Below are 16,324 nucleotides of genomic sequence, written 5' to 3'. Positions count from 1 at the left end.
GCACCGCCCCCTAGAGTTGGGAACAACTAGCACATATGTACGAGGGGAACCTTTACCTTATTTACCTTTAAAAAAAAAACTATATGGGAGCCCATCTCACTGAATGCAACTTTGGGTGGCATACAAGCAGGAATGAAAATTTAACAGAACAGAGTTGGAAGGGACCTTGTAGGTCATCTAGTCTAACCCACCCCAAGCAAGAGACCGGACATCATTTCTGACAGATGGCAGTCCAGTCTCTTCTTGAAAGCCTCCAGTGGTGAAGCTCCCACAACTTCTGAAGGCAAGCTGTTCCATCGGTTGGTTGTTCTCACTGTCAGAAAATTTCTCCTTATTTCTAGGCCGAATGATCAGTTTCCATCCATTGTTTCTTGTCTGGCCTTCAGGTGCTTTGGAAAAAAGCTTGAGCCCTTCCTCTCTGTGGCAACCCCTCGAGTATATTGGAAGACTGCTAACATGTCTCCCCTGGTCCTTCTCTTCACTAAACTAGCCATTTCCAGTTCCTGCAACCGTTCTTTATATGTTTTAGCCTCCAGTCTCCTGATCATCTTTGTTACTCTTCTCTGCACTCTTTCTAGAGTCCCCACATCTTTTTTTTTTTTAATAGTGTGGTGACGTTAAAAGACTTAAAAATAAATAAATAAAAGCGAAACGCCGGCAGAAGAGCATCCCTCCAAACGCCGCGTACCGTACAAACATAGGGCGGGCCGGGCAGGCTCCCATTTCATCTACACACCGCGCCAAGGGTGGCTTCTTCGATTTTAAAAACGCAAATAAAGAAGCCGTAGCCCAGCGCGACAAGCGGGCCGAATCCCCGGTTGGGTGGATGAAGAAAAACCGTCCCCTCCACTCCACCAAGCCAAAGGCAGCGCCACTCTTTTCGCAAACAGTTTGGGGCGGCGGCGGCGCGCGTGTTGGTGCCTGTGGTTTGTTTATGTGTGTGTGTGTGTGTATGTCTTTGGGATCTTCAGCGGGAAGGCTGAAGGCTAGCTGCTAGTTGGCGATCCCGAAAGATTCCCTTCACTGGATCCCAGTCCCAGCGGGAAGGGGCAAGCGCGGAAAATCCGTTGACTCTGAGGCGCTTCAGCCTTGCGCTCCGCGAGGGCGCACAGCGCCCCCGCCGCGGCTCCTCCGTTTCCTTTCCTTTCGTCTAAGCGCTTCTCCGCCTCCGGGAGGAAGCCGGTGGGCTCTGGAGAAAAGCTGGGCTGCTCGGCGTCTCTCCCGGCGTTTTGCTTCTCCCAAGCCAGCGGAGGGCAGCAAAAATAGATAAAAGCACAGTTTGCGCCTCTCCGCCTGGGCGCACCAAGAGCAGGGGAGGAGGCGCCGAAGGAGGAGGAGGAGGAGGAGGAGAAGAAAGGGGGGGGAAGGGGTAAACTGAGCTCCTCTCCTCCTTTCTCCTTCTCTTCTTTTCCCTCCCCCTTCTCAGCTCCTCCTCCTCCTCCCTCCCCCTCCCTTCTCCTCCTCCTCCTCCTCCTCCTCCAGCCCTTGTGCGGGACTCCATTTTCCAGTCCCAAAGTCTCCAAGGAAGGGGCCGTGGGAGCGCACCGCCAAGATGGACTAGCGCGCCAGCCTTTCTTTCTCCAGCGTCGCCCTTCCGTCTCGGGCGGCCAAAGCCGGGAGCGCCCGCCCGTCCTCCAGCCGCCGGGGCTCGCTTGCTCGCCCGCCCTCCAGCCAGCCCCATCGCTTCCTCGATCGCTCGCGGACGCGCGCGCGGGGAGGGAGGGGAATCCCTTCGCCGAGCATGGATGATCCAGGCAGGCTGATCCAAGCGCGGGGGGCGGTCGGGATCGCGGGGCACCCCTCGGTCCAGGGGGTCCAAGCCATGACCCCCCACGCTCTCCACGAGCCCCCTTCGGATAACGGAGAGCCCCGGAAGCAAGATATCGGCGACATCCTCCAGCAGATCATGACCATCACCGATCAAAGCTTGGACGAAGCGCAAGCAAAGTTGGTTCTCCTTCTCGAGTCTTTGGACGGCCGGGGCGAAAGGGAGCGGGGTGGGAAGAGTGGGGCGGCCCTGGAAAGTTGGGCCGGGAGGGCTCCCTTTGTGTGTGCGGGCGGGAGAGGGGTGCAAACTCTTGACAAAGCCTCACCGAGTTGTCGAAACGGGGGATCTGGAAGGCCCTGCGGTGAATTTGCCGGCTCGCCTTCCCCGCGAGTTTTTTTTTTTTTTTTGCCCTGAGTGGCTGGTTGGAAAAGAGCGCTGGGTGGAGACTGGGTGGAAATCCAGGAGTGGGACGGGGTTCCCGACTTTTAGGGGGTGCTCTGAACAACCTGGGCTTGATCGGCTCCTGGAAACCAAATTCCACCTTTGGGGCAGAAAGTAGAATTGGAAGTTCTGGAGAAGGGGGTATTCTTTTTTTTTTTTTTAAAGGGGGGGGGAGATGGGCTTTGCAAAGAAAGGGGTCGCTTTGGGGGAACTTGGTGGGGGGAGTTTGGTCAGAGGCTTGGAAATACAGAGCAAGTTTTGGTTTTTATTTATTGTTGGGAAGAAGTGGTAGGTAGGAGGCATAAAAACTTGATTAACAAGCAAGCAGGCAGGGTTCTGGGGCCTTCTGGATCTGGCATTTAGGATACAAAGAGGAAGGAGGGAACGGGATCCTGAGAATGGGTTTGGGCTTTATATGCAATCTAGGTGGACAGGCAAACCGATTTGCGGTAGAAAATATTTGCAGTAGTAAAAACAGCTGTTGGGCTTGAGGAAACTGTAAGATAGGATTTAGAGTGGTGGGATTCAAGTAATTTAACAACTAGTTCTCTGCCTTAATGATTTCTTCCAACAACCAGTTTGCAAAGCTGTTCAGACAGTTAACAACCGGTTCTCCCGAAGTGGTGCGAACTGGCTGAATCCCACCACTGATTTAGATACAGATATAAAAATTCAGTGGATCTGTTTTGAAACGGCAGGAGAAATAAATAGGGATTGAAACCTTAGCATTTAAGATCTAAGAGCTGATTAGAAAAAAAAAATTATGGGATTCTTTCTCCAAATTAACCATTCACACTCTTTTCCGCATCTTGACTTTCCACACAATTTTCTTTCTAAACATCTTGTGCCTATATCTATCCAGTTCTCCTCTTCTGGTGGAGAATTAGAGCTTCTCTGGTTACATTTTAGTATTGATGATTTATACCTGGTAATTTTTTGCATGTGTACCTTCTGATCTGGAGTGTAACACTGGCCTGGTATTAAGGTTGCAACTTCCGAATTTTTAACTTTGGGTGGATTCAGGTTGCGGTTTTCTTTAAAAATAGTTTATTTCCTGGCAGTCTTTAAAGAGCCATTGTTTTGCCATGATGCCGTTTTTTGCCAGGCATGGCTACTGCGATGTGTTTTGAAGCTCTGTTGTGTGCGAAGAGCTTTGTAGTACATTAGTTTGCTTCAGAAGATGGATTTCAGTTCCTGGAAGGTATTTGTTTTTTAATTAGGATTGTTGCTGTGAGTGGAGAGTACTCGGCTATGCTACTTAACTCTTGTGATGTGCCAGCCAAAAAGAAGGAGTATGGTATATTTGGATGGTTCCTCAGGGGTGTATTTTACTAAGACTTGTGGCTTTGTGTCTATTAAATCTAATATGAGTCCTAATAAATTGAATAGCAGGCTCTGCACGAGGAGTTTTTAACGTTGAATTGCTGGGCGCTGAAGCTTGTAAGAGAAAAGAAAAGAAAAGAGAAAAGAGGCTTTTGATTTTAAGATTTTAGTTTGGATTGCAAAAGTTGTGTTTTAGTGTGGAAGGTTCATAATTTTGAGTGTGGTTACGCTCCATTTTGGGGATAATTAGCCCTTTGGGGGTATTCCTTAAAGATGTATTTGTCTGCAGCAATGTTATCTAAGATTCAGATATTTGTTCTCTTTCTAGATGGTTTTAATTTACAAAAAAAAACAAACCAATTACAATACTTTGTGTATTGGGTTACTCTTTGGAACTGGGGTGAATTATGTATGCAAAATGGAGAATCTTATTTCACAGAGGGCCCCTTTGTATCAGGAAGTAGAGTATTTGCATACACACACACACACACACACACACACACACACACACATATATATATATATAATTAAATCAAGCAGAAAAATGGATAAAAACATCAAAAGCTGCAACAACATTCAAACTTTGGATTTTACTGCTCCTCTGTATAGACCTGGCAGGTGATGAATATAGAGTTTATTATTTTGTGGTTATGAAAAAGTTGTTGAAAGAAAAAGTTTTGCTGTTTTGCTGCGCCCCCGTGGAACGTATCCCATCATTTGGACAAACCTTTCCATAATGGAAGGAAATGCATGGGATTTTTTTTTCCATTGCTGGGGAAATCCGGATGTTGGAATTACATTGGGAATTGCTGGGGGGGCGGGGGGCGAAACTCTGCTAGATGTGGAAACGGATTAATTCAGTTGAGCGAGGCCTATGAGCGATGGTGGACACAAAGATTCTCTCCTTTTTCATGAAACTACAGAAAAGGAACCAAATGGCTTTATCTGCTGTCTTTCTTCCACTGTTTCAACTGCAGGAAACACACGCTGAATTGTCACCGCATGAAACCGGCTCTCTTCACCGTCCTTTGTGAAATCAAAGAAAAAACAGGTATTGTTTGAGTTTGGGGTCTCGATCAGGGGGTGGAGGGTTGATTGCTACTTTTCTAAGAGCATTATTTCCTGCTTCTTTTTTTTTTCCTTCGGGAATTCAATGATTTGGGGTTTGGAGGTTCGGAGAATGGGGTGCGCAAGAGAGAAAGAAGAGTGGGTATTTTCTCTTCAGAGGCCTGCTGTTTCTACGCCATCTTGACGCTGGCGTGTCTGGAATTTCTTTGCCGTCTGCCTGGTTTTCTTTCTTGTTTCTTTCTCCTCCCTCCCGCCTTCCTCCTCTGCTTTCTTCCTTAAACCCCGTTTGGGGGGGGCGATCTGAAGGGAAAGGGGTGCCTCTTACTCTTTTTGTGTTTGTCAATCTTGCTTGGAAAACGGGCGAGAGGCCTCTAAAAACACCTGCATCTTTTGTCCGCAAGAACCACCAACCTCCTTCTCCTCGGTGGCTTGGAAACATTTCGTCTTCCTTGGTCGAATGTCAACATTGGCCCTGATTTGAGGAACGTTGCACCACTGGATGGTTGGAGAGTCGGGTGTGAGTGGCTTAAGGATACCGGTACGGGTGCTGTGATGCGAGCAATTGTGCAAGTGAGAGAGGAGGAGAAATGGTGTTTCTCCATCTGTTTGCATTTGCACTTTCCCTAGATGAAAAAAGCGAAAGAGCTTTTCGGGATTAGGGAAAGGGATTAAGGAAAGGGAAGGGATCATCCTTCCAAGTTGTCATGAGAAGTTCATCTAAGCCACTGAGAGATCTGGGCCTCTCAGGCAGCCAAAATTGGAAAATAAGCCTCTGAGATGTGTCCTGGATAGTGTATGAATGGTATGACATATGTGTTGCTACATGATTTTATTTCAGAGGATGGATCCAGGATCTGTAAGCGGTTCTCACCTCATTTTTAGTAGACTCGTATCACCAGGGCTTCATTGCTGAGTGTGCTGACTTTTTGGGGGGAGAGTGGGGGAACATTGCTATTTCTGGAAGTTGTTTTGTAAGTGGAGGTGGGGGGGCAGGAGGGAGGGAGGGAGGGAGAGAGTGAGAGGTCACAGTGAATCTGAGTCTTCAGTTGACTTTAGCTGGGATCTGGGTCAGAATGTTTGAAAGAGTTTAGGGCAGTGATGGCTAACCTTTTCCAGACCAAATGCCCAAAGCGCGTACACGTGCCTGAACCCCCAAAATACAATGTGTGTGCCCCCCCACGCATGTAACCCACCCCCCACGCATGTGTGCGTGGCCCCCTGCACGTGCCCCACTCCCCCATGCATGCGTATGAGGCCGTACCCCACCTCCTGCACATATGCGACAGAGACCCAAAGACCAGCTGGCTGGCGGGAGGCGCGTGAGCATGCGTGCCAGAGCTGAACTGGGGTGATGGCTTGCGTGCCCTCAGAGAGGGCGCTGTGTGCCACTTCTGGCACACATACCATAGGTTTGCCATCACGGGTTTAGGGTTGTTGCTCTGTGTAAATGATCATTCCCTCTCTGAAGGTTGCTTAGTTTCTTGCAAACTAAACCTGGTTAAAAAGAGTAAGGGGCACCGTATCTGGGCTGTAGAATTCCAGATGATCCATGGATGGCAGACAAGAGAAAGTGTGAACGTATCCAGATTATTGCAGCCCAAATACGAAGCCAATGGAAAAAAATATGTATTGTTATTAATAATTGTAAGCTGCCCAGAGTTACCTTCAAGTAAGATGGGATGCCTATAAATTTTATAAATAAATAAATACTAAGATGGTTTCACCAATATTTCTATTGATATATTATCAATATTTCTACTGAAATCTGATTTCCTTTCCGGTGTTCTTTCTATTTTTTCTTGTTAACGTGTTTCTAGAGCTCTATTTACTTAGAATACCCTTCTAATGCATGTGATAAAGTTACATCGCAGTAATCAATCCGTTAACTCAAAGGTGCCATTGAATTGAAGGAGGCTTACTTTCTTTCCAGTAAACAGACATGTGACATTGGTGTTTTAAGTTTGTAGATAGGTTTGCTGCCTTTAGTTATTTGTAAAAATAATAAAGGCAGGAGGAATATGGAAGATTAACTTAGATTCGGGTTAAAAAGGACTCTGCAGTCTAAACTGCAGTTATATTACAATTTTACATTTATGCCTGCATATCATTACATCTCTGTCTGTAGCTGCTTATATATCCCAATTGTACATGTGGTATTTCGGTTGTATTTTTATCCAGCATAAAAATACCGAGGTGACCTTGAATTGCTAGTACAGCTCATACCACTTAACAACATGCCACCCTCTAGACGAGAAGCCAGTTTGACTTAGTGGTTAAAAGCAGTGAAGTAGAAGCTGGGGTGACTCTTAAATTTCACTCTTGCCTTAGATACAAAACCAGCTGGATGACTTTGGGTCTCTCTCTCCCTCCCTCCCTCCCTCCCTCCCTCCCTTTCTCCTCTCTCTCTCTCTCAGCCTTACAAAGAAAAAGACAAAGAAATACCATTTTTGAAAATGTTGCCAAGAAAACTGCAGGGACTTGCAGGCACTAGGAGTTATGACTGATTTAGAGGCGCCCCTCCTTCCCCCCCAAAAAATCCCACATCTGCAAAAGTCTGCTGGAGCATTCTGGGGATGTCAGATAAGTCTCTCAAACTCTTCAACTTTAAGATGAATGGACTTCAGCTCCCAGAATTCCCCAGCCAGCACATCTTAAAAGTTACAGAGTTTGAGAAATACTCAACCCGGACAGTGCTAAGTTAGAGATGACTACTTTATAGAAATAAACTATAAAATTTAGAACAAGGGTGCTTTCAGGCAGGTGCTGTAAGTTTGTTTCAGTGTGCATTCCCTCCAAAAGCAGTGGAATTAAGAGAAATTTAAGTGAATAGTACTTTTAAGTCAAAAATAATTTTAAAAGTTGTTTCTTTCTCAAATCGAGCTGAACTCTGGGTGGTGGATGTGGATGTGCGCGATTTAATGTAATCACTCTCCGTATATTTTATTGTTTTCACTTTGGGCTTTATTACACTTTTAAATTTGGCACTGTAACCAAGGACTTTCGAAAATCGCATAAGCTCCCTGGTTTTAAGATGTTTAGTTTGGATCAAAATTTGCAAGAAGGAAAAGAGCTAAGAATTATAAAATTTTGGGGAACATGTATTCTCCTCTTTCGGATTTTCTGAACTTTTGCAAAAAAATAAGCTCCGACTCGCCTGAACGAACAGCACTGAATTGTAGTCTCTTTGATAAATTTCATGAACCAAATCTTCCTAAGTGCGTTGTTCCAGTGTGAAAAAGTCATTACCTTGTCCCTCAATTCAGCCAATTCATTTTAAAGGGATAACTAAGACCAATTGTGTGAGTTATTAAAAACCACTCCACAAGCACAATGCACAACCGTACAGAAACCCAGAACAACATCCAGAGATCTGCCTGTTTCTCTTATCTTGAATAACTCATGTTTCAGGAGTTTGCCATTAAAAAAAACCTGAATAAAAATGGAAGGAATGAGACTGTAGTTCAAGGGAAGGCCATGCTCACTGAAAAGAACATTGATGCTTGTCAAGTTTCTCCCCTAAATCATCTTCAAGACTTCTGGAGGAATGTTCTATAGATAGATGTGTTCTGTTTGGCAGAAATCAAACCATAATAAGAACTGTCAATTAGCAAGCAAAGGAAGTGCTATTGACATGTTTTCTGGACGTTTTCCCACTTGTGGAAGATGTCGTAGTTGAAGAAAGAGTGACTCCTGCTTTGTCTCGAAGAATTCCACAGGACTTCTCAAGGACATGTTGAAGTGTGAGTGGGTCAGGCTGCAAGATGATAATGATGATGACGATCTCCAGAATACAGGAAGTCCTCAACTTACAACAGTTGATTTAGTGACTTTGAAGTTACGACAACAGTGAAAAAAGTGATTTAGGACCGTTTTTCACACTTATGACCGTTGCAGCACCCCCACAGTCACATGATCAAATCTCCGATGCCTGGTCAGCTGGTTCATATTTATGACAGCTGCAGTGTCCTAGGGTCATGAGATTAGCTTTTGCAACCTCCTGACGAGCAAAGTCAACAGGGAAGCCAGATTCATTTAAACAACCATGTTACTAAGTTAACAACTGCGGTGATTCACTTAACAACTGTGGCAAGAAAGGTCATAAAATGGGGCAAAATTCCACTTAACCAATGTCTCACTTAGCCACAAAAATTTGGGGCTGAATTGTTGCCGTTAAGTCGAGGACTACCTATCGATCACTTGACCAACCCACTTAAAAAACATCGTGAATTATGATTGCGATGGACAGACTCCATTATTGTCATAACTCGAGATGCTGGAAAGGGATGCTGCAATGGTCACAAATGTGAAAAATGGTCATAAGTCACTTTTTTCAGTGCCATTGTAACTTTGAATGGTCACTAAATGAACTGTTGTAAGTCAAGTCTACTTGTATAGCATTTCTTAAAGATGTGTTGGCTGTGAGAAAACTTTGAAAAAAGTCCAGGGTTTCCTCTCAGCTGGAATGTGTTTATTTTTGATTATTTTCAAAGACCATTGATGGTGAAAACAATGCATTATTTATTTATTTTTAAGAATTCCACTATAGGCAGTCCTCGATTTATGACCATAATTGAACCCAAAATTTATGTTGCTAAGGGAGACATTGGTTAAGTGAGTTTTGCCCCGTTTTACGACTTTTCTTGCCACAGTTGTTAAGTAAATCATGGCAATTGTTAAATTAATAATCTGGTTGTTCAGTGAATCTGGCTTCCCCATTGACTTTGCTTGTCAGAAGGTCGCAAAAAGGGATCCCATGACCCCGGGACATTGCGACTGTCCTAAATATGTGCCAGTTGCCAAGTGTTTCAAGTTTTGATAACATGACCATGGGGATGCTAAAATGGTCACAAGTGTGAAAAACGGTAATAAGTCACTTTTTTCAGTGTGGTTATAACTTTGAATGGTCGCTAAATGAACTGTTGTAACTCGAGGACTACCTACAGTTCCTGGTTCTAGGCAAAGTCAAGGCACGTGTCTTTAACTTTTAAATTTTTAGAGATGCTGGGACATTTGAGGGCTCATGTAGGAATGTTCTGTCTTGAAAATTAAGTATTGAAGGTAATTGAGAATCTCACCTGTACTAATAAAGGAGAATATTTGTAGCTCAGGGTTAACATGAGGGGGTCCTTGGTGCTCTCTGAGTTGCTTGTTTTCTTGTAAACATTTCATTACCCAAACTAGGTAACAAACAGGCTAGCTAGATGTTCCCTAGTTTGGGTAATGAAACCTCTGCAAGAAAACAAGCAAGTTCAGAGAATGAATAAATAAATAAATAAATAAATAAATAAAATAATAATAAATAACTTTATTGTCATTGTACGTGTATATACAGTATACCCATACAACGAAATTCATTTAACACCCAAAGACCAGGTCCAACACACGTAACAATCCCCAAACACACCCCCATCCACCACAATTCCCCACCCCTAAACCACCCAAACATCCACACAACAGACCAAGTAATGCTGTCCAACAGCTCACGGATGGTGGCCCTTTAGTTCATTGTTGAGTGCAATTATAACTCTGGGATAAAAACTATTCAGAAAACGTGTCCTCCGAGTTTTAATTGTTCTGTATCTTCTGCCAGAAGGCAACAGTCCAAAAAGATTATAAGCAGGATGGGAAGAGTCTCTGAGAATGTTATGCAACTTTCTCAAACAGCGAGATTCGAAGATGTCGTCCAGGGCTTGTAGCTGGAGTCCGATGATATTCTGGGCAGTTTTAATAGTTCTCTGTAGAGCTTTTTTGTCCGCTACAGAGTTGCTCCCATACCATGCAAGAATGCCGTATGTCAGGACACTCTCAATGGTGCTGCGATAGTAGGACAGAAGTAGAACACCCCTAATCTTACCTGTAAATATTATCATGGTTTTTTTTTCCTGGTGATTCCTCACCTGGACCCTTTGTTCGCCTTTTACTTTTAAGATTAATTGCGCAGCAAGCACTGGGGATTCATCGGAAACACATGTCTAGTAGCTATTTTATACAACACATGTGGCAAACCCTTTGCACTGCTTATTCTTTTCCCTTTTAGTATTAAACTGATTACAGGCCTCACAGTTTTATGAATTGTAATTTTTGTATAGTAGATCATGTTCAATTGACAGACTGGATTTTATTATAGATTCTATCTGTTATTTATTGTTTTATTCTATAATTTTTAATTGTATATTTACTGAGTGTTTTTATTTGTTCTGGTCTCTGGTCTATGACTGTAATAAATGGAATTGAATTGATTAATTTAAATGTCAGGTATCTATTCACAAGTCCATTGAGGGATTGTAAATATGACCAGCAGGCCTGCTTCTTCGCTTCTGCCTCTCAATCTGTGTTGCGGCCTTAAAATGGGGAAGAAGATGACTTCAGGTGATTCTGACCCAGGTCCATGGACCTCAACCAGATTGCTTTGTGGGGAACCTGGCATGGAAGAGCATTTTTTTGGCCTAGGCCTGGGATATCTGTGGGACCCCCTGCAGCCAGCGACAATCCCCAATTGCCCAGTGCGTTCCCACAGACAGAGCCTCCTCAGGGTGCCATCGGCCAGACAGTGTCGGCTGGCGACCCCCCAGGGGGAGAGCTTTCTCTGTGGGAACCAACTTCCCTCTGGAACCAACTTCCTTTGGAGCTCCGGATGGCCCCTGACCTTCGCTCGTTCTGCCGCGAGTTGAAGACCTGGTTGTTCCGTAGCCTGGACTGATGGGGGTTTTTTAATGAATTTTAAACTGTTTTAAATTGGGTTTTAATTTTATATTGTTTTAATAAGGAACTATGCATTTTACCGTTGTGAGCCGCCCTGAGACCTTGGAGATAGGGCGGCATATAAATTGCATAAAATAAATAAATAAATAAATAAATAATTTTTTTTCTTCCAAGTGAAAGGGGAGAAGAAGGAAGAGGTTCTAGATCAGGGGTCTCCAAACTTGGCAACATTAAAACTTGTGGACTTCAACTCAACTTGTGGACTTCAATGGCTGGCTAGGGAATTCTGGGAGTTGAAGTACACAAGACTTAAATGTTGCCAGGTTTGGGGACCCCTGTTCTGGATCATAAGCACACAGGGTTTAAAGTCATCCTGATTCTCTGTTAAAATCCTGATACAGATCTACTTGGGCACCTGGAGTAGAAATGATGATTTCCTTCAGAAATGGTGTCAGGTTTGGCTTGGCCCCTGAAAGGGCAATAAAAAAAGTCATCTTTAAATTGTGTCTTTTTTTGCTCTGGGGGTTGCTGCTGTTTTATTACGTTGTCCTCCTCTGTTGCTTGTCTTTTATACGTTTTTATGATCTCTGCCTCGTTGCAGATGTGAGCCTATTTCTTTTTTGTGGTAGGCTACCACAAAGTCAAGTAGTGGCATGCAAATTAAAACCATATTATCAAGGGTACAAATCAGCTATATTATATCTGGGCTTGTTGGGTGTACGTGCCAACTCAGGATGTATATTATTTCCTCCCCTCTTGCTTTATGACGTTAATTGTGCATACTTTTATTTATTGGTTTGAATCTTCTGCCCTGCCCTCTTGGGGTGCCCTCTGGGCAGTCTAGAGCCTGGCCCCACCCTTGCCAAATCCAGGGGACGTGATGTACTTTGCGTGAAGACTCCCTGGCAGAAATTATCCTTCTGGGCCAAGAAGTAAGAAAAATTGCTCGTAATTTTGCATAACTACACTGGTTTTGATTCCTCAAGGCAATGTAGGGATCTTCTTCTCCGTGCCTGTGTATTTTCTGAGTTATTACTCCCGAGTTCTCTGCGTGGTCTTGTGTTGAAGCAGTAGCCTGGTAACCATGGGCAATCTGACATTGCAAGGGAGCTGGCTGGCAAAGGGAGCAGGTTTTTGTTCCGGTTTCAGCAGAGAAACAAAGGAGATTGCCAAGAGAAGATACAGATAAATCCTTGACCTATGACCGGGCGCTTAGCAACAGTTCAAAATTATAGCGGACTTCCCAAAAGCTATCTAGGACCCAGTTTCAAACTTACAATGGCCAACCCCCGCCAAAGAACTGTGACTACAATTTGGGTGCTTGGCAACCAGCCCACATTTACAGTGGTTTCTAGTCTCCTAGAGGCATGTGATTGTGGTTTATGACGTTTTTGTGGGAAACCAGCATTTATTTCTGGTTTGTGGCAAAAACTGGCTCATAGCATCCAATGAGGTTGTTTAATGACCGCAGCATTGGCTTAATGGCTTAACAGCCACCACAAAAATAGGTCATATATTAGATTGGTCATGTGATAGGCTGTTTTACAAACGTCGTGGCTTATGACTATAATTTCCAGGCTGAATTATAGACGTAGGTTGAGGACTACTAGTAACCCATCATATGAGGAATATCTGTCTGAGGGACACGTGGGGCTCTGGAAAGAGTTCGTTCCCAAACTTAGAGATCCCCAAGTGGAAGACCCTTGGTTGGGTAGATCATTGGTTGGGTAGGTCATTTGATCAAAGGGTATCCAGTTTTGAGGAACTTTGTGGGTGTTAAATTTGGAAAGTGTGAGGGAGATGTTCTAACGAAATAGCTGCTTTTGTCCTTCATCAACTGGCTGCCATCAAAAAGTGAGGATGTACATTTAATGTCCTCTAGAACAGTGTTTCCCAAACTTGGCTATTTTAAGATGCATGGACTTCAATTCCCAGAATTCCCCAACCAGTATGCCTGGTTGAGGAATTCTGGGAGTTGAAGTCCATACATCTTCAAAGGGTCAAGTTTGAGAAACACTGCTCTAGAACAATGTTGTTGTGGCTCCGACCCCCGAGGCCGACTTATCGGAGGGAGAAGGCTCTGAACATGAAGGAGAGGAGTTGGCCAGGCCTCCCTCTTCAGGACCCTCCTCTCTGGCAATGCCTCAGGTGTCTCCCTTAGGAGAAGAGATTGGCCAGGAGCCAGATATCTCCTCACAGTCGGACAGTGAAGGAGATAAGTCTTGGCTGGATCCACGCCAGCGTCGGAGAGACAAGCGCACGCAACAGAAAAGGAGGCATGCCAGAGATTAAGCTGAGTCACTGGACCACACCCCACAGGGGATATAAGGGGGTGAGGTGGCCATTCAGACTCTGTGACGGACAAAACTAACTACTATTGAGTCACATTGCATCTTTGGAAACAACATTATCTGCCTTGGATTTAATTACGGACTGGACTTGACAATTCTTGAACTGTGTGTATCTTGTTTATGAGTAAAGTTCTTGGCAAGCAGCTACTGGGTTGCTGCCAATCCTCTTATCGAAAGAATTGGTTGTCTGCCAGTTTATTTAACCCCCGGCTGTCTGTTTGTGTGCGTGTGTGAGACGGGGACAGAACAAATGTTTCTCAGCCTTGGCAACTTGAAGATGTGTGGACTTCAACTCTCAGAATTGCCCAGGTACCGCCATGCTGGCTGAGGAATTCTGGGAATTGAAGTCCAACGTCTTCAAGTTGCCAAGATTGAAAAACACTGCTCTAGAATATTCTCTATGCCCTAAAGCAGTCATGGCGAACCTATGGCATGTGTATCAAAAGTGGCATGCAGAACCATCTCTCTGGGCACGCCAGCTATCACCCATTGCTCTTCTGGGTTCTGGCGCGTACATGCGTGTTGGCCAGCTGGTCTTCACATGCACGGGAGTGCCGAAAACTTGGAAGAGCAGCTCCCTGGCGCGCATGTGCACGCCGGGAAGTTGAGCTTCCGGTTTCTGGTGCTAACCCCCCCCCCCCAAGTGTGCGCTCCCATTTCGGCACTCAGTGCCCAAAAGGTTTGCCAACACTGCCCTAAAGCCCGTGTCTGTTTTAAAACATTTTCTGAATAAGTGGGTGTACTTCTAAAGAAAACGATCAGTATGAGGAGTGGTCCTAAATCGCTTTTTTTTTAGTGCCGTCGTAACTTTGAACAGCCACCAAACAAACAATTGTTACGTTGAAGTCTACCTGTACCCTTGTCTATTCCGAAACACTGATTCTTTGAGGTGGAGGAACCAGACTTGGTAGACCAAAGATCTGACTCGGCATACGGCAATGCCTTGTGTTGCTTTGTTTAATTTTTCTCTGTTACTTGCTACAGCACTAAGACGCACTACTCTGGCAGTCAGAAATTTCAGTATTTGTTTCTACAAGATTTTTTAAAAACCTGAAGACTCATGGGATCTTTCTTCCTAATGGGAGTGACTCCTCCCACTTTTATTTCTGGTAAAAAGTGGTTTTATTACAGGTAGCGCTCGACTTAACAGCCAAAACTTCTGTTGCTGAGCGAGACAGTTAACTGAGTTTTGCCCCATTTTTTGACCTTTCTTGCTACAGTTGTTAAGTGAATCACTGCAACTGGTTAAGTTAGTAGGTTGTGGAGTGAAACTGGCTTCCAGATTGACTTTTGCTTGCCAGAAGGTCGCAAAATGAGATCACATGACCCTGGGACACTGCAACCGTCATAAATATAAGTCGGTTGTTAAACACCTGAATTTTGATTTCTGGGATCTGCAACAGTTGTGTCAAAAACAGTCGTAGGACGCTTTTTTCAGTGCCATGGTGACTAAATGAACTGTTGTGTAAGTATTGTGTATTGTGTCAAGAAGTACCACATTAATTTGATTGTGGACATTTGAACATCAGGCAGGAGTTTCTAGAATCTTAAGGGTATTCTTAGGATTCTCTTACTTGAAGTCTCTTAAACAAGTTTGAGTTTTCAGAACACTCCTATAAAAGTAAAGAGAACAGCAGTGGGTATATTGTCAAGTTATATTTTAGTATTTTGTGACACTGAGATATCTAAATACTAGGAGTCCCCAAGCTTGGCAACTTGTGGACTTCAGTTTTCAGAATTCCTCATCCAGCCATGCTGGCTGGGGATTTCAGGAAGTTGAAGTCCACAAGTCTTAAAAGTTGCCAACGTTAAGAAAAACACTGCTATAGAGCACTAAAACTCTCATTCTGTAATGTTTAAATGGGCAAAACAGTGTATCATAGGACAAAAGTTTTTGAAGCAGGATACCTCAAGTGGCCCAACTTGTCCAAAATACGGGACCAGTTGATTCCCATAGAATTGAAATTTGGCCAATTGTATGAAGCAGTTTCTGAACATAATAGAAAATGTTGTGAGATATTTCCTGTGGTCAGTTCTTAATGTTTGATGTGCTTTTCCAGAGTTCCCCAACTTTTCTGGGTTGGCGGCCCGGAGTGGGGACAGGGGGGAAGAGGGGATGAATTTTGTGGGAGGGGCAAGCGCATGTGCATGCACAAGCACCTGTGATATTCGTGATGACAATGGTGTGAGTGGGGCGGTGAATGTCTGTGACAACACTGAGGCAAGTGGGACCGTGTGCGCATGCAGAGGCGCACACACCAGCCGGCCCCCCTCACGGCCTGGTGGCGATTAGCCCATGGCTCGGTAGTGGGTCGCGAGCCACAGGTTGAGGACCTCTGTGCTATGCAGTTCACTGTGGGCTATTTTCAAAGCAGACTCTGAATGTCTCCCTGAATTTTTAAGACGCTTTCAAGTATACATTAAACTCTGCCATTGTTGAAGGCCAATATTGAGGGATCTGGTAAGGAAATATCTCTGAAACAATGACCCCCACAGGTCACGAGTTGTCTAGTATTTAATAATAGCAGCATTGCAAGCAAAATTTATTCCTGTGGTGTTTCCCTCCCCCCACCCCCCCCCCACCTTTCTCCTGTGGGATGTACTTGGCTTCATCCCAACTTGGCACTGGACTTGATAGATGTTCTTCTCTGGAGTTGAAGCATTGTGTTTC

At 44.5% G+C, this 16,324-nt stretch overlaps 1 protein-coding gene across 2 annotated transcripts in view; it reads left to right on the top strand.

Moving 5' to 3' along the window:
* The first annotated feature begins 1,525 nt into the window (after positions 1-1,525).
* The window catches only part of PBX2 (PBX homeobox 2), a 38,073-nt gene continuing 23,274 nt past the window's right edge, over positions 1,526-16,324 (top strand). For both annotated transcript variants that reach the window (XM_070936587.1, XM_070936586.1), the window contains exons 1-2: positions 1,526-1,947; positions 4,510-4,583. In XM_070936587.1, the coding sequence (XP_070792688.1) occupies positions 1,742-1,947; positions 4,510-4,583 (280 nt within the window). In that variant the 5' untranslated portion in view covers positions 1,526-1,741. The remainder of the gene's footprint in view (positions 1,948-4,509; positions 4,584-16,324) is intronic.

Source organism: Pituophis catenifer, unplaced genomic scaffold (assembly GCF_029215685.1).
Source record: "Pituophis catenifer annectens isolate HBS135680 unplaced genomic scaffold, rPitCat1.0.hap2 SCAF_2, whole genome shotgun sequence".
NCBI classification, from domain to species: Eukaryota; Metazoa; Chordata; class Lepidosauria; order Squamata; family Colubridae; genus Pituophis; species Pituophis catenifer.
This window is presented reverse-complemented; position numbering and strand designations above follow the sequence as displayed.